The sequence below is a fragment of the Gopherus evgoodei genome, chromosome 3 (genome assembly GCF_007399415.2).
Source record: "Gopherus evgoodei ecotype Sinaloan lineage chromosome 3, rGopEvg1_v1.p, whole genome shotgun sequence".
NCBI classification, from domain to species: domain Eukaryota; kingdom Metazoa; phylum Chordata; order Testudines; family Testudinidae; genus Gopherus; species Gopherus evgoodei.
Genome location: NC_044324.1, coordinates 49,292,950 through 49,318,144, shown reverse-complemented (window position 1 = coordinate 49,318,144; position 25,195 = coordinate 49,292,950). Strand labels below are relative to the sequence as shown.

General features: G+C 39.0%; 1 protein-coding gene across 4 annotated transcripts in view; it reads right to left on the bottom strand.

Moving 5' to 3' along the window:
* The window catches only part of DLGAP2 (DLG associated protein 2), a 674,215-nt gene that overhangs the window by 18,512 nt on the left and 630,508 nt on the right, over nucleotides 1-25,195 (bottom strand). For all 4 annotated transcript variants that reach the window (XM_030555545.1, XM_030555544.1, XM_030555547.1 and 1 more), the window contains 2 exons: nucleotides 14,366-14,451; nucleotides 12,691-13,106 (listed from right to left, as the gene is read on the bottom strand). In XM_030555545.1, the coding sequence (XP_030411405.1) occupies nucleotides 12,691-13,106; nucleotides 14,366-14,451 (502 nt within the window). The remainder of the gene's footprint in view (nucleotides 1-12,690; nucleotides 13,107-14,365; nucleotides 14,452-25,195) is intronic.

Genomic DNA, 25,195 nt, shown 5'->3' with positions numbered 1-25,195 from the left:
CCACAGTGGAACATGATTTATTATTGACGCCAAAAGGCTTGGGATTAGGGCCTAAGAGTGTATTGTAGGCAGCAGGCTCTGTTAACTAGGCCAGGCTTAGTCCATGCATTAACATTCTAGTAACTAATAAAAGTGCTACATCTTTCTAAAGCATAGTCTCTATAAAATATTAAGTGCTAGCTCATGGGTTAATATCTTAATATAAAATAATTATGAATCAAACAATATTGTATTAGTTTTCCTTAAAACATTGTTTTATATTGAAAACAGAGTTTTTAAAATTGCATTGTGGACTTCTCTGTTAATTGTTTTTGAATGATGATAAGACCAAATTTGCCCAGTTTCTGGGTAAAAAGATGATGCCTGCCTTGTAAACCTAGTCTGGGAATCTCATCAAAATGTGTTCTCTCCTGGTGAAATCCAACCCCCATTGGAGTTTTGCCATTGATTTTAACTGAGCCAGGATTTCACCCTCTAGCTCTGAAAGCACAAATGATAAATATCCTTCACTCGGAACTCTACTAACAATTCTGTTGATGCTGCCCTGACCCTGAACAGAACGTAGCTCACATTATCAGAGCTGTATTGGCTGTGCAGTGCTAATAAAGGTAAAATATATGTGAAGTACCCTACCACAAGAACCTCAGAGGAACCTGGGCCTCAATGACTCCCAGGGAACTTCCTGGAATGGTGCAGGAATGGTTATACATGTTGACCCATACTTAGGACTATCCATAAAGGCCCCAATTCAACAGATAACCAAAGCATATGTGCTTAACTTTAAGCATATGCATTTAAATCCTGTTGATTTCAATGGGACTATCACAGGGTTGCTGATCCCTTTAATGGATTAAGGTATCTCTATGTGGCAAAAGAAACACTTTGCACACGCTGACGGAAATTACAGAACCACAAGTCAGCTTGAAAAGCTGCTCAGGACAGTCAAACCCATTGGACAGCGAGTCACTTACGCCAGTCAGTAAATTGGCAGGCCCAGGAGTCTAACTGCAGATGACTCAGGGGTTAGTGCAGGAAGAGATGTGCCAGACATCGAGGCTATGTCTACACTACAGCTTATGATGGCATAATTTATATCACTCAGAGGCGTGAATAAACTGCCCTCATCCACGAGCAACATAAATTATGCCAGCATAAATGCTATGTGCACGGGGCTATGTAAACAGAAAAGCTTCTCCTGCCGACATAGATTTTGCTGCTCAAGGGGGTGGATTTTTTTATGCCAATAGCTCTCCCGTTGGCATAGAGCATCTTCACCACAGGCGCTGCAGTGGCACAGCTGTATTGATACAGCTGCGCTGCTTCCACGCTGTACGTGTAGACATGGCCTGAGTCTCAGTACCTGAGTGGAACAGATGGAGGATGAGAAGAAGCAATTAAAGGAGCAGATGTATGAAGGACCCAAGCTAAGCCAAAATCTTGGGAAAAAGGTCTTCACCTAAAAAACAGACAGAAGGAATTGGAATATCTGCTTGCTTTGGAGAGGCAAATTACTACAGAGACAAGTGGAAACATATGGAAATAGAAGTATGGGAATGAGAGAGAGACCCTCTGCTTATTGAGGAGGGGAGGAATATTGCCAAAGATTGAATAGTCTTATGGGGTGCTGCTGAACAGAAAGTTCCCCATGGCTTTAGAATATGACCAAGTGTTAGATAGTGTCAACCCTACATTTGTGTATAGGTCAAGTTCTGTACGGAAGGAAGGAATATCATAGGGTTGCTTTAAGAGGAGTGCAGGCCCAGCCTACACTTGATGAGCTAATGTACGGAGCACATCTAGGCAGTTGATTGGATAATGAACACCTATGCCAGTTAAAAGGCTATCAGGGCTCAGTAACAGGGAGAGGCTCACAGAGAGAGATAAGCTCTCCTAAAGGAGAAGAACTCCAAGAATTAAAAACCACAGGCCCCAAGGAGGAGAGTTGTACAAGCCCTGGGGCAAGGAGAGCGACCACAGGCCAGAGAGGCCAGAACTGAGAACCACAGGCTCCAAAGAAGAAGGCCGTGCAACTCCCTGAATCCAAGGGGAGAGACTTTCATTTCAGTTTATTTTAGGTTTAATAAAGGAAAACCCCAGCAGGAGAACTTTGTCTTACATCTGTCTGGACTCTGTGGAGTTCTTAAAGGGCCCTGAGAGAACAGAAATTAGGGCAGGGAATGCCTGCAGTCCCACTAGCTCAGCAGGGACTCAAGTACACGTGTAAGTGCTTGGCTAAATCAGGGCCAACAAGCACAGTCCATAGTAACTTTTCTGACCATAACTGTACTTTACATTTACAGCTTGAATTCACATTTTCTTAGCTAACGCTATATTCCATTACAAGTTTCCCAATTCTTAGTGAAGTTCTTGAAAAATCCAAACTTCGTGCAGCTTCACATGAAACATCCAGACTTTTCCTGGAACAAATAACATTGCCTTCTATGTGAAAGAAAATCTAATTTTTTTTTAAAGATTTGTAAGCTGGGATGGAAATCGAATACACTAGGATTTCCTTATGTGGTGGTGGAGAGGGTTTTTGGGATGAGGATTTTTCTGGTATCTACCAAATTCAGTAATCCCTACTATATTGTTTATACTTATCTTGTAGAGGTCTAGAAAGATATTTCAGCAGTGCTAGAAACAAAGAACTGAAGCAGATACTATATCAGAAGTAAACTGCAACACATTTCAATTAGCTGGGGGTAACATGCCAACTACATTTGTGAGACAGATGTCTGACTGGACCATGGGAGACTGCTTATGGTATTAGGTACTACATTTTAATTCAACTTTGTCTACACTAGTTATACATGTGCTTAGTTACAAGCAGTGGTGAGAGAAAATTCCAATATTTTAGACCCCAATCCTGTAAAAATGTATACATGTGCATAACTTTAGGCACATAAGGAGTTCCATAGAGTCAACGGGATTACTGAAAACCCTAATTCAGCAAGATACTTAAGAACATGTGTGACTTTAGGCATATAAATAGTCTCACTGCCTTCAGGGGGACCATTCATATATATAAAGTTACACATGTGCTTAAATAATTTGCTGAATGAGTGCCTATATGCTGCAGATACAGTTAGGTACAATGAAACTTATTATAGCCCTGGGATTGGTGAACCAATATGTATTTATTAAGAGCCTACCTGTTACTACCATCTTTCTTAACTTTACTTACATTTAAATAAATAAATCAAATTTAGAAAGTTATAACAAGTGAGAATCTCTCTTATTCATGCCTCTCAGCTTTACTGTAATTAAATTAAAGTATTGAAATACTTCCGTTCATAATCTTTAGCACAGTATTAATAAACAGCCAAAACCTTGTTATTAATTTCATGCACTGGGGAGTTATTCTGATGAGTGCAGATTGATTATCTCCATGAAGGGATGATGAATGTTAGAGAGTGTAGAGGTTGAGATGTTTGTAATGCATAGAAATAATTTTGCTAATCAATGAACGATGATAAAATTAACCAACATATCAATTCCATATAAGAAAAACCTATTAAGAAAAAAATCAAGGTTGCACAGTTAAGCACTCAAAAGTCAGGAAATGGCCACACAATTTTAGCTCTGTTCCCTCACGAGTATGAATTACAATACACTCTTTAACTAATTAACTAAACTTCTCCCATTGAGTACCACTATTTAGGAGCTTGCTCCTGCTCCATCTGAAGAGAATGGGAATTGTACCACTGACTTCAACAGGAGTAGGTTCAGGTCCTATAGAGAGATTGTGAAAGTTATTTGTATACAAGATGCACAAATAATGCCACATAAATTTTTCTACATGGACCAAGCAAGTTACAATACTGCAGAAAAAAGCCCTGTGTGATGATAGATCATATTATTTGGGATATATGATGTAATCATATAATTAAGTACAGTTCTATATCACATGTGTACAAGGGAGCAGATAAAGGTTATACAGATTTACACAAAAGTAACTATGATTCTGCTCAAGCGCTACTCCTTGCAGGTTAAAATAGTTCTGCTCAGTTGCAGTCGATATGACAATAATGAGGAAACTATCAATAATAAATCTGTTACTGAACCTCTTAAAACACTATCATTTTTGAATTCTCAGGCATTAACATTTAAGTTATATATAATACATGTACTGGTATATGAAATCGTAATTCTATATGAAAGTTGTCATTTTGATTTTAATCTACATCTAATTTTCTGTGCTAGTGAGTTAATTATATTCAGTACTGACTATATAAACTTTTTTTAAACTTAAATCTTCGTACTGAACTGCAAATCTCATTCACAACACATTTTTTAGCGCTATGTATAGGTTTGTTAGTCTGGCATGGCATTTTACTGCAGCACAAGTTGTGTCAGTTAAAAATGTCAAATAGTGGAACTGTCAAATATGTCTATTTTAGTTCAATATATTGTATAACCATGAGAATGGAAGATTTAAAATATATGACATATGTCAGTGGGGTGCTTTGGAAATCAGAACTAAATCTTCCTCTACTGAGTCAGTGGGAGTTTTGCCATTGACTTTAACAAGGGAAGAATCAGGCCTACGCCATGAATCTTACATAATTGATAAAGTAGGCTACAGAGTCTGGACTACATACCAAACCACTGACATTCTAGCTGCTTTTTAAAAATGAAAGTGGGGAGCTGCTGTCTCAAGTCTGCAGTGAAATCTTGCTGGGCACGCTCAAAAGCACGACATGCTTAAATTTTAGCTTGAGTAATCCCACAGCTTTTCATGCTATTGAGATGTTACCTAAATGACAAATTTCCATGGAATTAATCTTACATTATGTCTACTGTCACAAATGTTGCACAATGGAATCTCTGTGAACAGAATGAGGCTATATGTAGATCCACTTTCCCGCTAAATGAAGAAGGATTTAAAGAGGGGAAAATTTAGGCAGAACACTTAATATGCTAAAAGGGATTCTTAGATTCCATACACAGTGTTTTATTTATGCCAACTAAAAGAGATAAAAGTAGAGATGGTTCCTGTCATAGTATCTTTCCCGAATCTGAACCTTAGAGTCCAAAAGTTGGGGTACCAACATGAATTCCTCTAAGCTTAATTACCTGCTTAGATCTGATAAGCTGCCACCAATCAGGAACTCCAGTGCCTGATACACTCTGGTCCCCCCATAACCTTCCCTGGGAACCTCCAAGACCCAAACCCCCTGGATCTTAACACAAGGAAAGTAAACCCCTTTCCTCACCGTTGCCTCTCTCAGACTCTTCCCCTCCAGGTGTTCCCTCCCTGGGCTCCTGGAGAGATAGACAGATTTACGCTCTGTGAATCTAAAACAAAGGGATTCCACCCTTCTCCCCTCCCTTCCCCTTCCCTGTTAAGTACAGACTCAATTCCCTTGAGCCTCAACAAGGGGAGAAAATCAAACAGGTCTTAAAAAGCAAAACTTTTAACAAAAAGAAAGAAAAAGAGTAAAAGTTATCTCTGCAATTTAGATGGTAAAAATTACAGGGTCTGTCAGCTTACAGAAACTGGAGAAAAAGCCTCCTCCAGCAGAAATACAATTTAAAATACTTCCAGCAAACTACACATTTGCAAATACAGAAAACAATCAAAAGACTATAACCGCCTTTCTTACTAAATACTTACTATTCTGAATATATATAAGAGACTGTAGCAGGGAGATTGGCAAGAAACCTGGTTGCACGTCTAGTCCCTTCCAGGACCCAGAGAGAACAAAGCAAAACCCAAAAAACACAAACAAAGGCTTCCCTCCACTGAGATTTGAAAGTATCTTGTTTCCTGATTGGTCCTCTAGTCAGGTGTCCGGTTCACTGTTTGTTAACCCTTTACAGGTAAAAGAGACATTAACCCTTAACTATCTGTTTATGACAGTTCCAAGCAAATAAAAGTGAAAACACGCATCTGAAAGTCTAAACCTTAATCTAGGAAGATACAGTCTTTGTTCAAAAAGGTTTATTTTACCCCAAGTCTCTTACCCAACTTTTTACTGGCCAGAACACATCACAGATATCAAGTTGCTTGGTTTCTTTGTCTCCTAAGGTGAAGGATCAAGATGGAGTGTCTCTGTGTTCCTTATATCCCAAAGGGATGTCTCTGTTTTGCAAGTCAGGACGGCCTCCTGGGGGCTCAGTCTGCTGTATCAGTTTGAGGTGCAGGAGCCATGTTAATGCTCTGTCTCTCGAGTTCAGGACCTGGATAACCCCTGCTAGTTTAGCAATGGCTTTGTTTACTGCTAATATGCAAATTGAGGTCAATCCACACTCTTTTGTCTAGCACAGACCTGTTTATCATCTTTACCTAGATTAGGCTGTCTTGATTTAACCATGCTCTAGTAACATCATACAGAGGGAATTTCTAACTTCATATATAAGGTTAATACATGCATTTTATAATGGTATTAATAATCAGCAGGTTTCTAGCTTTCATATGATATCTTATAAGGCATACTTTGTACAAATATCACTGCGATTCTATGGAGGGCGTGCCTAGGGTCACAGTATTTTGCTGCAGATAACGCTCTTTCCCTGAAAATCCAGAGTGGTGCAAATCTGTGTGTGCTGTTGGTATATATGTCTTTGTGTGGATTCTGGAGAAACTGGAAAGGAGCAGTGGCATGGGAAGGGAGAAAGAGTAACAGGTAACCACGGAAAAGGGGCTCCATCAAGACCTGGAAAATAGAAGGAATAGTAGCAGGAACAGGTGAGGGAAGGCAAGAGGGAAAGCTGGAGAATCAGAACAGAGGCATGCAAGCAGGATGGGGGAAAAGTAGTGAGGAAAAGGTAGGCATAAGGTGGAAGAAAAGTCATGGGAGCAAAACAGGTTGTGGTGGGTGAAGCAAATGTGTTGAGATGGTGAGTCAGGAACATATCAAGAAGGTGCAGAATCAGAAAAGCTAGGAGGAGATGCAACACTGTAAAAGAGGGATAGTCTGCAAGAGAGGAGGAGATGCTGCTTTCTGGCTGTGTAAGAGTCAGGGCTGCAATGCAATTGGACCTACCACAAGAAATCCAAATATACACCCTCCACCTGGAGAAATCTACTGTCTTATGGACTGAAGTGGTTACGAAAGGAATCAAAGTAGTTTGAATCAAATCTTTCAAAGACCTCTTTTCTTTTCATGCTGAATTCCACAAATAGCAGAACATTTTTTTAAAGTTTGCATTTTAGGCCTACACACACAAGTTGCCCTGATATATGTAAAGGTGTGATTTTAAATCAGTTCAGTTAATCCAGTACAACTTTGTGTGTGGACACTTAAATTAATTTAAAGTTAGTTTATATCCATTTAGCTGGTCCTGAAATTTTACAGGGCCAAGCTAAGCTGATATAAGTCTGTCCACTCAGGGGTTTTCACTAGTTTAATTAACCAGTTTAACTAACCAGGTGCAAACTGATATGCAGACAAGCCTTTAGTGGGTCTTGAAAGCTGCCAGATTGACAACACTAGAATCTGAACTCCTCCCAGTATTTTTAGCAATTCAGTAGATTCAGCTTAGTTAGCGGCAATGTAGATCTTCTCCATAGTGCTCTGCTAATATGTCGCTCCCATCTAACCTAGAGACACTGCCTTGGGGCCAAAGGGTATTATAGTCGCCATACCCATTCTTTGACCTCTCTCACTAGCAACAAGGGAGCCAATTGCTGAGGTACTTTGTGATATGGAGAATTTTGCCAGAGAAATGCATCGCCATTGACAAGTAGCTTTCACCCAAAGCCCTGAACATCTGGAATCAGAGTGTAGTGAGCTTTGGGCTGTCTTAGGCATTCACTGAGTGTAATTCAACACAGTACTTGGGAATTGGGTACAGTGATTGAGTGACTACACTGAGATAGAATAAAAATGGTTTTGGATTAGGCATATTTATTTAGGATACTGTATGAACTGTAAATGCATCTGAGTATTTATCTACTTTCCCTCATATGTTAATGTCCATATATTTGAATGTTTGGGTGGCTTTGGCTGTTGGTTTGGTTTTCCACTGTAACATTTCTTGATGTGCTACTCCTGGAGGTATTCTGTGCCTCTGTGCATGTGCAGAATTCATGTCCCCCCCCAGATATTTTTTTCTCTGCAGAAAATACATTCTGACAAAGAGACACTGCAGTTACACCTTTTGCCCACAACGGGCATCTTTAGCACCAGAACAGAGGGCAGCCAGCTCACTGGTCATAGCAGTGAGCTACAGAGGAAGGAAGGAAGAGGAGACTGCATTCCTCACAGCATCGTGCTCCTGGGGCAAGGTCAGGAGGCACATATGGGGTTGAGCGGGGGGGTCACATAGCCTAGGGTTCAGAAGGGCTAGTGGAATGTCACAACCTGGGGTGGAGGTTGAATGGGAAGGGTGGCGGGGATGCAGGGACACATGAGAACACAGGCGGATGTGCCTGACTGATTGGGAGAGGCTAGGGTCTGCATGAGGGAGGGTCCCCAACACCCTAACAATCTCTCCCCTCCAAAAAAAAAACAACAACCCTGTTCCATACTCCTCCCACACCCAACAACCCCCCTGGTTCACTCCCAGGCGCCTTTTCAGAAATTACTTCCCTCTCCCTCAACTTCTCTGTTACCCCTTATTCCCCCAAGCCTTTGCACTGCTTCTGAGGGGTGCAGGAAACTCTTTTCTGCATTGTAGTTTAAATGAAGTATTATTCAAAGTTCTGTATTAATATGCCTAGTAAGGAATCTATTTGTCAAAAAAAATTCCTGAATCTTTTTTAGCATCTGTATTGTTACACATGTACTTGCTGACAGGTATTTTGAAATAAATTACCAAAATAACTGAAACTGGCATGATCATATTGTGTTATTTTGACACATAACATATGCAGAATTTTGCAGAACTTTAAAATATTGTGCGTATAATTTAAATTTTTTTGGGTGCAGAATTCTCTCAGGAGTAACAATGCGCATATGTAGTAGTTGCTCGTTAATTTTCAGCTTCTGAAGAAACAGGCAAATGTGGAACTTAGGAGCACCACAGTATTCCTGGCTCCCCTGCTGCTCTCTATGTTGTGGTGTGGTGTCCTTATCTCTCACAACTCTCAGTGCCCTTCACAGCTTACTTACTCACTGCCTTACTTTGCAAGTCTCCCAGCTCCTGCTAGAAACCACTCTCCTGCAGCACTTCTGAGCACCACATAGCTTCTCGCTCTTCTTGTGCTGTGGAGCTTTGGAACACGGAGAGTGATCTTCTCATTACTATCCCTCCCACAATGCTAAGTCAAACACGGTTTCCCAAATGCAAAACTGAGACTCTAATTGCTATTGTTTAGAAACACATATTTGCAAAATAGCATGGGGGCACTTTTCCAGCGAAAATGGTCAAATGACTTACCCTGGAAACAGCCAGAATTTCCTAACTATAAAAACACCAATATCTACCCACATAAAAAATAAATGACATTTACAGAAATAAAAGCACTATTTACTAACTTTACTAAGTGAGCAAATAAATAAGTAAATAAATAAAGTGAAGGATTTCGAGACATGAAAGGCTATTTTTGGTGCAGTGATTATTCTTTGGTTCGCTAAGACTCAGTGAGTGAAGATCTTAAAACAACATTATAGGAGAAAGGCTACGGTAAAAGAAAAAAATCAATAGGGCAATCAAACACTGTTCTAAGATCCCAAGGCTATTGTGCTAACACACAAAGTGAAATTGCTTTTTAAAACATAACTATTTTAAGCCCTCTTTTTCAAGATTATCTGTGAAATATAAATGGTAGTGTAAGGTGCGAGATTCGCCTATGGGATATACATCTATAGCTACACTTGTGGTACAATTAATAGAGCTGACACTCAAATAAGAGATTCAGCATTAACAGTGACATTTTGAACAGGCAAATTCTGCTGTGAAGTTTCTTGGGTATAGTATGTTCCAGTGGAAGATGGAAAAATACACTTGGCTGCCTCTGGCCCAGGCACTTCTGATTATTTCCTTCATGGAACTGCCAAATGTTGAAATACATCAAGATAAATTTCATGCTGGGTTATCACTAAACCTTGGGTATGGTAGATAGAATACGGCTCACTCTGCCAAGGCCTAAATGTGGGATGCAATGTGTGATAAAGACCCATAGATGAATAAAACTATTCATGCATATTCAAAATGCTGTGGGATTCATTCCTTTAATATAAATTACTCTGTTGATAACTTGAGCTTCATGATTCTTTTTTTTCCCCTGAAGTAAATCATAACAATACAAATTTGTTTGTAATTAATGCATGTAAATTTGGGAGTAAAAGGAGAGATGTCCATTGAAATGAGGGACATTTGAGACATATGGCTAATAAAGCAGAAGTATGAATGCCATATGTTATAATTAGTTGGAGCCAAAATCTGCTCTCAATTACACCACGTAAACCTGTAATAACTCAATTGACTTCAGTGTCAGCAATAGCAGAATCTCCGCCAAAGTGCTCTCTGAAACATAATCCTGTGAAAACAGCATCACAGGGTGTCCATGTTTATTTTATCTCAGAGACTCCATCTCAGCAACAAGAGACTGGGTTTTCTCCTTCTCTTGCACCACCACCAGTAATAGAGTTGTTCAGCAAATGAGAAAAAAATAAAATAAAGGCATGTCAATTCTCATTCCCTCCATATTTATTTTTTGTCAAAATTGTCTCACCAGGTCTAAACAGCAATAAAAATGTAAACAAGCCAATGATGCCCTCATTGACATCCGTCCAACACAACTATCTGAAAAGTATGGTTACACCGCCACAGCGGTGTACTTTATGGTAATCTAAACTGTAGGATGCTATAAGCACAGGGGATGTTAAGGATCCAGATACCAATATTAATCCAACATGACATAATCAAAGCTTTCTAAGGCATTTAGAAGACTGTTTTATGTTCCAGAAAGTAATGACCCCAACCAAACCCAGCTGTATCTACCAGCTGAGGACTGAACAGTGACTGAGAATAACAGAGAACCTTGGAATCTGTGTGACTTTGAGCTACTTGACTTCATCAAAGCAAATGATTTACAGAGTGCAATAATACAAGAGCATTCGATTTGGGGGAACTGAGAAATCTGATGAAGAAGGTGCATGAGAGGGATTATTAAAAATCAACTATTAGGAAGAAGTCTAGGGAGTCTTAAAAGCCTCTCTAACAAAAGCACAATATTATAAAATTATTATTATTATTTAATAGCACCTAAGAGTGTAATAAGCAGTTCACAGTATGAAGGCAAACTTCCTTGTCCGAACTGCTTACAATCCAATCTCAGACCTGACATAATGAAAGGAATGACAAAAGAGAAAAGGAAGGAGTTGAGGTGGAAAGACTGGCCTTGCAGCAATATGATAATGCAGTTACTCAGCAAAGGCTTGTGCACAGTATGGTGGAGCAAAATAATTAAGGGTAAATAAAATGAATTAATAACAGAGCAGCTTGTCTTTCCTCTGAAAAAGAGGCGTGCAAGAAATAGGAATGGGACAGTGGACTGTGCGACTGTCCAGATATGTGACGGTAAAACATGAATCTGACATGGAAGAGAGGAAGCAAACAAGAAATTCAGAGTCAGCCAGGGCTTGAAGAGAAAATATGTGGGCAGCAAAAGTCTAAATGAATTGATCCTGTGCCTGAGGAAGTCTGAACTGAAAAAAACTCAAATTGGCTGAGGTAGGAACATTGTTATGCGAACTGAAAACTGGCCAAGAAGCCTGTTGACAAAGGCTAAAAGATACATGGCAATGGAGAGAGTTGTGGGGAGGCATCTAACAGAGTGGCAGGAGCAGTTTTATTTATCAGCATCATTAATGCCAACTTGCTCCAAGAAACCTGCATCACTTTTTAGTTCACTCCATCACTTCTCTCACGGTGTCCACAAGAAGCGAGCAATAATAATGATTCTCTATAAAAAAATGCAACAACCAGACGTAACTGAACTATCTAAAAGTGCACATGCCCAAATAACTACAGAATCCTGTTGCTGTAACCACTGTCTTTCTTACTCTATTTCCTCTCCAATCTTTGTTTCCCTCACCATCACTCCCACCCCTTCATGCCAGAGAAAGGGCTGGAGTAGAATAAAAGGGTTCTAAAAGGCCTGGATCCAGCTGGGAGAAAATGTTTGTGGTATGGAACTGAAGAAGACAGTTGAAAGCTGTCTCTCAAGGATCCTCTCACATGCCTTGGCACAGGATTGCTAGAAAGGTTGTGTCAGGGGTGGGGCTCAGGCATGTAGCACTGAAGAGATTCTGGGCAATGCTACTGCCATACATAGGCACGGATAGGTTGCCGCAAGATAGAAGCTCCTCAGGGCTAAATTATGCCAATGCCTGCTATGAACCCCGGAGCAATTCAGAAATCAGGCGGGCACAAGGGTGACTTATTGCGTATTAGTTCCTCCTCCTTCTCTTAGAGCAGAGCACAGAATCTCAGTTATGATGTCAAAAACCATGACTGATCCTGCAACTGACTGTGCAGATGGACCCTCACTGATTTCAGTGGGGCTCCACTCAGATACAATGGTTTGCCTGCACAGTCAACTGCAGGATTGGGGGCTTTAATTATAAGCGCTTCAGGGCGGAAACCTTCTCTCTGTTTGTCTCGTAAAGTGTCTAACACACTTCCAAGTAGTATAGAAATTGATTAATATAATATATAAAATTAATAATAAATATAAACCACAGTTTTATATTCTCTATCAAATGTATATAACGAAAGATACTGAGGTATTCTTACTTTCTTCAGAAAGATCATTTTCTTCTGCTTCTCTCTCCATCTCTTTACACCATCCTTCCATCCTCTTCGTTTCAGTATGCAGCAACTTCATAAACCAAGACCCATCCCGTCGACATGGGGACATCCGACCAGTTTCTACTGTCTCAATGGCTGGCTCCAGCCAGGGTTCTGGCGGTGGAAGATTTGAGGTGTCAACCTGGGTCCTGTAATCTTCTCTGTAACTGAACAGTCCCTGTGTCCATACAGTTCTTACTGCACCATACTGGGTAGGAGTGCTAGGCTCTGAATGCCTCTGGAATGATGAACCAAACTGAAGTCCCTTGTCCTCCATTGTTATGTGTCCTGGAAAGCCCTCCAGTTCCAGGTCAGCCTGAACAGCTGCAGTTACACTATTTGAACGTTTAAACCGTCCATGTCTTGGGCAAGGAGAAAAAAGAAAGAAAAATAGATATATAAAGGGAATAATATACTGACAAAATAAATCTGATTTTCTTTCTGCATCTAATAGTAAAAAATATTTTTGCTGGCATTTAGGATATTTTTCAATTAATCTTTGTCAAAGTCCACCCTACAACTGATTTAGTTACTTAATGTAAGAGAGTGAATAACAATGCAAAAAGACTATAAATAGTCCATATGGTGTCATTATTGATCTGAACAAAGATATAAATGAAAATAATTTAAACCATCTTTGGAAGCAAATATTGATCTTTTCTTACATTACATTATATTGCACATCATTAATAAACAGAACTGCAAATAGCACCAAAGACCTGCAGTGCTGCATATACTGTTGAAATGAAGACTATCAAATAAATATACACAACTATTTCAAATAATAAGGGCCCTACTCAAAGACATTCTGAGTTAAGGCTGTCAAGAATTTTGTAATAAATGTAAAAAGTGGTAGCAGGCTGGTGTGGTTTTAAGTTTGTTTGTGTTTAAACACAGTATAAAACTACCATGAAATGGTGAGTGTCTTATGATAATCTTATCTTGGATACTGAAATACTAGAATAAATTTATGTTCAATAGTTGTAACAGAGGATCAAAAGATTCATGAAATATACAGATCAATTGTTCAAATTCAGCTCATGTCAATTGTAAGCAAAGGTGATTACTATCTCCAAAGGCTGTTTGATGGCTTCTGTGAAATGAGATAGTGGTCCCAGTTCAGTGCCAGGTGGACAAGTGTCTAAATAAAAAAACCCACCACCACCAGAATTAGCACATTTGTCAGCAGTCTTAGCAGACTGGACAAGGATTGACTGACCATGGAAACTGACTTCCAGAAGTAGTCCCTGTAGGTCAGGGTTGAGGTAGGCCCTGTCCTGGAAATGGACTGTATAGCAAATAGATTCAGCCATGGGGATCCCTTTGCAGGGCTGGTGCTTCAGTGTGCATGCACCTGATTTCTCTCATTAATTAGGAGCACTAAGTTCCCTGTACAAATATTAACTTCCTCTGAATCAAAGAAAAAAACCCTAGAAACTCTGAGTAAATATGAAGGGAGAGCTAAAGCATCTCTTACAATATTAGCAGTTGGCCAACATGCACATATAAGCCTGGCCTTGTGAATTATTCATATACAGCACCCTCTATGTGTTTGCTAGCCGTTTGATCACAACAGTGTTTTGTCTTCTGAAAGATTACACTTCTATTTTGCATGAATTACCGTTTCTCATCTTCCACTTGCACTCCAACGGAATGGTATTCCCGTAGGCCTCTGCTCTCGGTATCTGAATCGGTTGCCGTTTCCACCTAATTCAACACAAAAGATAAAGCTGCAGAAGTGAACATTGACAATTCAACCTTATATCTACCTACCTTTATTTCAATTGATTATATATTTCCTTAATTATGAGAAAGAAACTCTTAACCCAGTAAAATCATTTAAATAAGCAATCAGTCTGGTATCATTGTTTTGGTGCTGTGTTTTATAAAACTGTGCATAACCACTTCTGCTCTGCTCTGTAATTCCCTTTCTTAAATGTATGCAGATACAATTACTCAGTTTAATGCAGGCAGAAAGTAAGATTGGCTCGACTATTCTATTATTAGAACTAGGAACCCATAGGTTAACCGCTTTATATATTATTAGAATGCAATCTCATTATATCTCAGGATTTACAAAATAAAATAAAAGAAAATAGCCCCATAAAAACTGCAAGTCATAAAAAGAAATGTTACAAGGAATTGATTCTATTGGCAACTGTGCCGACAAATACAGATATATTCAAGTGATAAAGAAAATACAGTATAATACCATAGCTCACCTTTCTTAACAACATAATCTTAAGACTGCTATATCAACTATGTCAGGAATTTTAAATAGTATTCCCCTCTGCAATACTCTTACAAAATGTATTCACGATAGACTTTTCACTTTAATTGGCACTACACGTATATAAAAAATTACTGCAGGATTTTCTATAAACACACTCAAGTGTTGCAGCATTAAAGTTATGTTGAATCAAAGGAGAGTCAAAGAAAAATTAATTAAAATAGAACATTTTTCTCTTTTGGAGGATATTTTGTTTGTTAAACAAAATGAACAGTAGTTACCCATAAGTACAGTTAACATTACAAAAATATTTTTCCATAATATATTGGAAATATATATGTATTCCATTATATATTAGAAATAATTGTTAACTTAACATACAATGTTACTTTGAAAAAGGATTGTATAAAACTAGCAACTTTTTATTCACCAGGTCGCTCTCTGTGCATTCAGTCACATCTGCTGTCTTAGTAACAAACATATATTTCTAGTAGCTTTTACTTCTGTTAGTTAACCATGTTGAGTCAACACAGCTAAAGTAGAGTAAACTGGATTCTATTCCTTCTAGTCCATCATCAACAGAATTATTCACTAAATTACATTTCAAAAGCCAATCAATTATACCTGAATAAATCTAATGAAGATAATGGTGTTGCACAGATCTCACTAGGAGAATCCTCTGAAGATAAAGGTAAACTCATGGCAATTTAGCCAGATATTTAGCCTCCATGTGGATTGCCCAGTGCCTCAGAAACATCAGAGCAGATTTCCCTGTGTGTTCCATATGGGCTCAATTTTTGCACTAATGGAATGATTTGGGAACATCTCCATGGAGAGAGCCTTCCTCTTCCATGGTGCCCTCCTATGGGTATTTCTGCAGGAGTTCTAGATGACTATAATTTGCCCAATATGTAACTGACACAGGTATTTATAGGAATATATATAGTTGATCTACAGTGAACTTTTTATATGATTGAAAACACAGTTATAAGTAAAATTACAGTCCAGGTGTCAAAATGGCCCTGGCACACATTCCTTCTAAACAGAAACTCTGCCAAATTATCCTCCCGTCCAGCTTGCCAAAACTGACACTAACTAAATGCTCTGATGATTGCTTTCACATTTTAATATCTTTCATTTGCTTGCTGGGCCCCGCAGCAGTAGGAGGATGCCAGACAAGGACTTTTGATGTAATTTGGAGAGCAAATATTGTAACACCTGACAAACAGAAAACAATCCTGCAAAATGGAGGCAAAGGCTGAAACAAGTAAAAGCGGGAAAACAACAATTTCATCTAACAATGGTGCGCAGGAGAGATGAAAAATTCCTGCGAAACACAGGCAGCGTAAGGTCACCTTCTGGGAAAGAAAGGGAGATAATTCAAATGTGATCATATTGGCCAGGCTTCATTTAGAATTTTTCAACTAAATGTTTCTTTGTTAAAAAAAATGCTGATTAATCAAAACAGACTTTTTGTGGAAACATATCCGTTTCGACAAAATCTTAGAGGAAGATTTCTCAGGATGAAATTTCTGGTCAAAAACAGAGACCCACTCCAGAATAGCTAATAACCCAGTGGTTGGGGCACTCCCCAGGGATGCAGAAACCCAGGTTTAAATCCCTCTCTATTTGATTTGAAGCAGGAACTTGAGCATGAATCTCCCACATCCCAGGTGAGGGCCCTAGCTACTAGACTCATGGCGATCCTGAGGTGGGTTTTTTGTGAAATATTTCAAAAGGTCTTAGTTTCATCTTGATGCAGAACAAAAAACAAATGTAGAAACCTTGAAATATTTTGCAAAACAGAATGCTTGTCTTCCAGCCAGTCTTAGCTTAATTTACATAAAAATGGGCATACAGACCAATGGTCCAAGTAGCCCAATATCCTGTCTTCTGACAGTGGCTAGTTCCAGATGCTTCAGAGGGAATTAAAAGAACAGGGTAATTATCAAGTGATCTATCCCCTATCATCCAGGCCCAGCTTCTGCCAGTCAGAGGATTAGGGACACCCAGCGCATGGGACTGTGCTCTGATGATCTTGGCTAATAGCTATTGAGGTACCTATCCTCCACAAACTTACATTGTTTTTTTTTTAACTTGGTTATACTTTTGGCCTTCATAACATCCCCTGACAAAGAGTTCCACATGTTGACTGTGCACTGTGTGAAGAGGTACTTCCTTATGTTTGTTTTAAACTTACTACCTATTAATTTCATTGGGTGACCCTGTTTCTTGTGTTATGTGAAGGGATAAATAACACTTCCTTATTAACTTTCTTCACACCATTCACAATTTTATAGACCTCTATCATATCCCCCTTTAGTTATCTCTTTTCTAAGCTTAACAGTCCCAGTCTTCGTAATCTCTCCTCGCATTTTTGTTGCCCTTCTTTTTACTTTTTCCAATTCTAATGTATCTTTTTTGAGATGGGCTGACAAGAACTGCATGCAGTATTCAAGGTGTGGGCAAACCAGAGATTTATATAGTAGCATTGTGATAATTTCTGTCTTATTATCTATCCCTCTCCTAATGGTTTCTAATATTGCTAGCCTTTTTGACTGATGAACATTGGGCAGATGTTTTCAGAGAACTATCAACAATGACTCCAAGATTTCTTTCTTTGGTAGTAACAGCAAACTGAGACCCCATCATTTCGTATGTATAGTTGGAATTGTGTTTTCTAATGTGCATTACTTTGCATTTATCAACATTGAATTTCATCTGACTTCTTTTTGCCCAGTCACCCAGTTTTGTTAGATCCCTTTGTTAACTCTTTTCAGTCTGCTTTGGACTTCACTATCTTGAGTAACTTTTTTGTATCATCTCCACACTTTGCCATCTCACTGTTTACACACTTTTCCAGTTCATTTATGACTATGTTGAACAGCATGGATCCTAGTACAGATACTTGGGGGATCCCATTATTTACCACTTTCCATTGTGAAAACTGACCATTTGTTTCCTGTTTTTTAACCTGTTACTAATCATCAATTGGACCTTCCTTCTTATCCAATGACTGCTTACTTTACTTAAGACTCTTTGGTGTGGGGCCTTGACAAAGGCTTTCTGAAACTTGTAGTACACTATGTCAACTGGGGTCACCCATCTCCACATGTTTGTTGACCTCCCTCAAATAATTCTAATAGATTGGTGAGGCATGGTTTCCTTTTACAATATAACATGTTCATCTACATGTCTGGTAATCAAGTTCTTTACTATAGTTTCAACAAATCAGTCTGGTTCTGAAATTATTTGCCTGGTACTGAAGTTCCACTCAGCACAGGGGAAAAGGTAACATGTTTGGTTTTGTTGTGTGGCTCCCAAAACTTGGATGAATCTTACCAAAGTAGATTTGTTCTCTGTGATCCCTGAATATTTTATTATTCACTAGCATGCATTCCAAATAGTTTAATATTTGAAACCTTGGCCATGCCATCAGCAAGATGATATATGGTGAAAGACAGTCATAGAGCTCCAACTCCACAAAATGACTTAGGTGTTGCAACACTGAGCATCACAATGCCTAACTTTTAGGCACCCAGAAAATCACTGGAACAACACTCGTATCCACAAAGCCTGAGTTAGGCACATACGCTGCATATTTGATGAACAGGGAGAGACAGGTGCCTAAAATGAGATTCACAAAATCAGCACACTATGTGGGGTGCCACCTAAACTAGGAAATTGGAGATACGGAGGAGAGGATTGTGTGCTAAACTCCACCCTTTTAATGTAGTTAAAATAACAGAATCATAGAAATGTAGGGCTGGAAGGGATCTTGAGAATTATCTAGTCCATCTGCCTGTGCTGAGGCAGGACCAAGTATATCTAGACCATCCCTGACAAAAATGAGCATGCAAGCTTCTCCAGTGTGCTTGCAACCAAGGTTGGTGTCATCCAAAATTTTACAAGCATATGAGGACTTTCAGAAAGCCTTTGACAAGGTCCCTCACGACAGGCTCTTAAGCAAAGTAAGCAGTCATGGGATAAGAGGAAAGGTCCTCTCATGGATCAATATCTTGTTAAAAGGCAGGAAACAAAGGGTAGGAATAAATGGTAAACTTTCAGAGTGCAGAGAGGTAAATAGTGGTGTCCCCCAGAGATCTGTACTGGGACCAGTGCTGTTCAGCCTATTCATAAATTATCTTGAAATAAGGGTAAACAATGAGATCGCAAAGTTTGCAGACAATGCAAAATTACTCAAGATAGTTACGTTGAAAGCAGACTGAGAACAGTTACAAAAGAATCTCACAAAGCTGAATAAATGCGGAGTATAAATTAGAGTATAGCTTGATTTGTTTTGCAGCCTCTCAGCGAACTGAAAAAAGATACATTAATTGACTAAAGTATTTTTTGCAAATTATTTGTTCAACTCTTTTAGCTATTAATGTTTAGCCAATAGATGGCACCGTTTATTTCAGCATAATTTGTCTGCTCTGAACATTGACTGTGAAAATAGCATAGTGGCTTTTCAGATTTACTGTCTCTCAATGAATTCCAAACCAAATATGCTCAGTTTAGAAGAAAATAGACCTCAACCTACCATCTGAAAGCAAAGCTGGGCTCTTCCCTTTTCCCTCTTCATCACCAGCAATAAACATTTTGCAGGCCACATTATGCCTCTCCTGACCCTATGCAACCTCATTGCCCTCAGTGGCTTTGCCCTGATATAACTGCTTGGCTCTGTTAGGGTGACCAGACAGCCAGTGTGGTCAGAGGGTGGGGGGCAATAGGAGCCTATATAAGAAAAAGCACCAAATATCGGGACTGTCCCTATAAAATCGGGACATCTGGTCACCCTAGGCTCTGTGTGCAATTAGAATTTAATAAACATTTCTGTTGATGGAAAAGAGTTCAGCTCACTCTCCCTTACCTCTATTGGCCTTTCAGAGCTAACAAGAGTAAAAAGCAAGAAAACCTTACCTCTGACACAATAACAAGCAAATCTGACTCTAAACACACAAGAATTAGCATTTACACTAAGATGATGTATAAGAAAGTCACATACGTGTATAGTCACTTTTCAAAGTAGAAGAGTAGCTTAAAGTAAAACTGCTGTGAGAACTTTCACTGCTTTAGTTAGCTTAAGGAATATTTACAACTAATAGATGCATATATGTTTCAATTTTCAAAACACTTGTACATCAGGGATTATCTCTCACTGTATCTGTGAATAATTTTTGTGTTTTGTAGCATTTTACTGCTATAGTACTTCCCAGTAGGAAGTCCAGTTTGCTGGATATGCTGTGTGACAAAATATGTGCTAATTATCAGATGAATGCATGAACCAGGTTGGAAACTTTCATGGTTCTTTTAAGTGAGTTCTATCTGATAAAAGAAATAGTTCAGAAAATTTCAAAAACAGGATTCATATTAAACTAAGATTAGATTACCAACAACAAATTCTAATACATAACAGAACGGTAACTATTTTCATTATCTTTTGTGCATTCAGAGGCTAAATGAAATTTCTTCTGTAACAAACTAAATGAGCAGATAGTCTGCATGACAGCATCCTGGATCTTTAGTAATGTGAACTTTTCATTATGTTAAATGACAATTAAGGAAATCAATAGGATAATTTGTGAAAGAAGATGAAACTATTACAAGCTTTTTAAAAAAAATGTCATTTTGTTTCAACTACAACCACTTCTGCTAAGCTTTTTAGCAAGGGAAGAAATAGCCATTGGATGAGGAGAGTCCATTGATTGGTTACATCCATTGTTTTATGTGCACATATGGGCATAGAACAACTTTTGGGGTCAAATTATGGCTGCTTCACAATGGATGTGCTGGTGGGGGATAAGGGAAATCCTTCACTGTGCTCTGCCCTCATTGCTCCCATATTTAGCATCATCATTTGACAGCCAGTGCTCTGCAAGTACATAGTGAGTGTGTGTGTGTGCGTGTGTGATGAGGGTGAGGAGGAGTGAGGGTGAAGGTGGGAATACTAGTGTGGCCAATGCTGGTTACCTGCTCAGACAAGGTGTGTATGGGGGTGGTACAATGAGTGATTATGATTCAGAGATTTTTAGGGCCAGAAGGCACAGCATACGTCATACAATTTACCAAGTGATTCCTGCATCAAGCCCATTCCTTCTGGTTGGGCTATAGCAAATCCTTTAGAAAGACATCCAGTCATATCTTAAAGATGTCAAAGGAGAGAGGATAAGTTGTTGCAATGGTTAATTACCCGCACTGGGTATGTCTACACTGCAGTTAAGAACCCATGGCTGGCCTCTGTCAGCTGACTCGATGCAAACATTTGAGTTTGGGTATGGGATCCTATGGGGAGGGAGACAGCCCAAGCCTGAGCCCAACCTTCTACGCTGCAATTATACAGCCCTTAGCCCAAACCCTATGAGCCCAATTTGGCTGACACAGGCAAGCCACAGGTTTTTAATTGCAGTATACACATACCCGCTATTAAAAATATGCATCTTATTTCTAGTCTGAATGTGTTTGGATTGAGTTTTCAACTACTGGCTCTTGTTATGCCTTTGTCTGCTAGACTGAAGAGTCCTCTACTATCAGAAATTTTCTCTCCATGTAGGAAAGACCATGATCAAGTCATCATTAAAGCTCTACTTGGATAAACTAAATTGACTGAACTTCATAAGTCTTTTGTTATAAGGCAGATTTTCCAGACCTCCACTAATTCATGTAGATCTTTTCTGAATCCCTTCCAATTTGTTTACATCTTTTTAAAAGTGTGGACATTAGTATTTCAGTAACGGTCTCCTAATGAATATACAGATGTAGTAATGCCTCCGTACTTCTAGTAAACATCCCCAAGCAAATCCAAGGTTTTCATTTGCTGTCATAGGGTTAGTTTACACACAAAATTTGTACTGCTTTAAGTATACTTGTATAGTTAAAGCAGTACAACCCCATTACATGCATGCAGTTATACTGGTAAAGATGCTTTATATAGGCATAACTGTATGACTAGGGCTAGTGCCAGTATCGCTGTTGCAGTAAAAAAAGAAAAAAGAAAAGAAAAAAATAATCACACTTGAAGTGAAATAGTTCTATAAGTACAAAAATTGTGTTTAGACCAGTCTTTAGCCTCAAACTGGCAGCTCATGTTCAGCTGGTTATTCACCACAACCCCTAACTCCTTTTCTGAGTCACTTCTTTCCAAAATACAGTTACCTAGCTTCTGCGCATGACCAACATTCTTTATTCCTGGATGTATGACCTTGGATTTAGCTGTATTAAAATGCATGTTGTTCAAGTTTATCATGAAATCCAGATAGCTCTGTAGAACTGACCTGGCCTTATCATTATTTGCCACTCCACCATTTTTTGTCTCATCCACAAACTTTAATAGCAACAATTTCACGTTTCCTCCTAGATTATAGATAACAATATTGAACAGCACTGGACCAAGAACAGATCTTTATGTGCTGCCAACAGAAACACCTTCACTGGATGATGATTCTCCATCTACAATTACTTTTTGAATTTGCTCACCTCCATGGTGACAGGGCTGCACTCAGAGGACTGTTTGCTATACCTGTTTAAAAAGTATAGCAAGGGCATATGTACAAATACTACCACTTGGGAGGTGCTGTGAATGCAACTCTTGCTCGTAAGATAGTGTTGCAGAAATCTGCATTTTGGAGCTGCCCAAGAAAGGTTGATACCACAGTAAGGTCTTATAATTAAATGTCTGTATCATGATTGTGACTCAGGGAACTGGCACCTGATAGGCTCTTGTCTCACAGAATGCTACTATGAGAGAACGGAGAAAAATAAAACAAGAAATTTCTAATAATCCCTAATGTTTTCCATGTAATATATACAAAAATAGTGGAATCCACTTTGTCTTTCATCCAAGGCATGTATTCAGTTACATCATGTCATAATGAAGAAAACGCATGAGACTAACTGTACCACTGCAGCCCATGAAGCTTCATACTACAGCTATCACACAGTGGATTGGCATAGCATCATAGAAATGTAGGGCTGGAAGTGACCTCAAGAGATCATCTAGGCCATCTCCCTGTGATGAAGCAGGACTAAGTATCCATAGACCATCCCTGACAGGTGTTGTCCTCCAACATGCTTGTAACCTTCCCATCCTGGGACAATTGGCAAATTGTATCCACTCCATTCCTCCACTCCTACTATCCACTCCATTGTCCAAGTCATTAATGAGGATGGTGAATAGTACCAGACCCAGGACAGACCCCTGCAGGATACATCCTTCCAGATTGACAGCAAAACATTGATAACTGCTCTGCGAGCATGGCCTTTCAACCAGTTTTGCACCCATCTTACAGTAATTTCACCTAGGTCATGTTTCCCTAGTTTGCTTATGAGAATGTCATGCGGGACAGTGTCAAGAGTATTACCAAAATCAAGATATATCACATCTACTGCTACCCCCCCATCCACTAGGCCAGTAACCCTGTCAAAGAAGGAAACTAGTTGGTTTGGGATGATTTGTTCTTGACAAGTCCATGCTGACTATTCCTTATAATATTATTATCCTCCAGTGGCTTACAAACTCGGTGCTTAATAATTTGTTCCATTATCTTTCCAGGTATCTAAGTTAAAATGACTGTTCTATAATTCCCCAGGTTCTCTTTGTTCCCTGCTTTTAAAGACAGGTACTGCTTGCCCTTCCCCAATCCCAGAGATGACCCATACCCACCAATAGTGGGAGCGCAGAGCGAGAGCAGCAGCTTCAGCAGTCTATGTGAGCATGCTCGGTACAAGCAAAGCAGCAAATCTGGGAGAGCATGTGACCCCATGTGGTACCCCCCCATGTCACCTCTGCTAAGTCCTCTGGGACCTCACCCAACCTCCAGGAGTACCCAAAGATAAATGCCAACAGTTTCGAGATTGCATCATCTAGCTCCTTAAGTACCCTAGGATGAATTTCATCAGACCCTGTCAACTTGAATATATCCAACTTATATACATAATCTTTAGCCCATTCCTTTCCTATTTTGGCTTGCATTCCTTCCCCCCTGTTGTTAATATTGATTGTGTTGAGTATCTGGTCACCATTAATGTTTTTAATGCAGGCTAAAGCAAAATAGGTTCTGGATTTGTAACAATTACTGTAGAGAGGGTCCTGCAAAAAATAAATACAAATTACTCATTTTGAAGGGTGCCCTGTACATGACAAATGAAGGAAAGAGTCCATTTTCTGTATTACATATCACAACTTTCTCCAATAATGCAATCATGATTTGGTCTTGATGTACATTGGGTTTGTTTCTATAACAAAGTAGCTTCTTGTACTCTCATGACTTTCTGGTACTTTCAGGACTCTTACTACAGCAATGACAAAACTGAAGACTTCACTACAATTCATATAATAGAACAGTGTCTAAATTTTAACCCATTTTACAGTTTGCTCATCTTGGGGAATAGAGGGCTATTGAAGTCAATGACAAAACTCCCACTGACTTGAATGGTGCAGGATTAAGAACAGAAAATGTTTCTTTTTCCTATATAGGGCTGGGGTCTGTAGCTGTTCCACATGCAGGAACTGTACAGTTCCACATGCAGCAGCATTGCTAGATTGGTATTAATGTTAGTAATCTATCATCTTTGCAACCTGTATGGTTGCAAGACTTTCATAGTAGCAGTTTGCCTTATGTTTCAGACTGTCTCATATTGTCTAGAACCGTAATAGAAATAATTTTCAAACCAATTTGTTAAATCAGAGCAACATTAATAATGCACTAATTATCCATCCTGGAAGATGCAAAAATTATTAATGCAAATATATTCAGATACAATGTAAGAGCACTGCATTGCATTCTAATGAGAAAGCTAGTAATGCAGTCTATCAAGGTAATATGTAAATAAAAAACATCCTTATCTGAGATGCTTTGATGCAGAAGGCTAACCAAACTGAAGTAGTTTAGTCTTATTTCTGAGGCATGAACTAATTTTTTTCTGTGTTTTGAAATAAAACTATTCTACTCTGCTTTATTATTCATTGCAAACAAAGCAACAGGAATATGACAAAATGTATTTTCTGCTAAGAAATGTTGCCAATGAATATTTTTCACACACATGTAACATTTGGAACCTACTGTAGAAATAACCAGTACAAATATATTGTGTCCTGGGATAATTTTGTAATTTTAATCTTATATACATAATCCTCCAAAAGATGCATAAGAGGTACCTGCACTTCTGAAAATATATGCTTCAGCCTTTTTAGACTTTGACCTTTCACAAACAGCGTTTGTC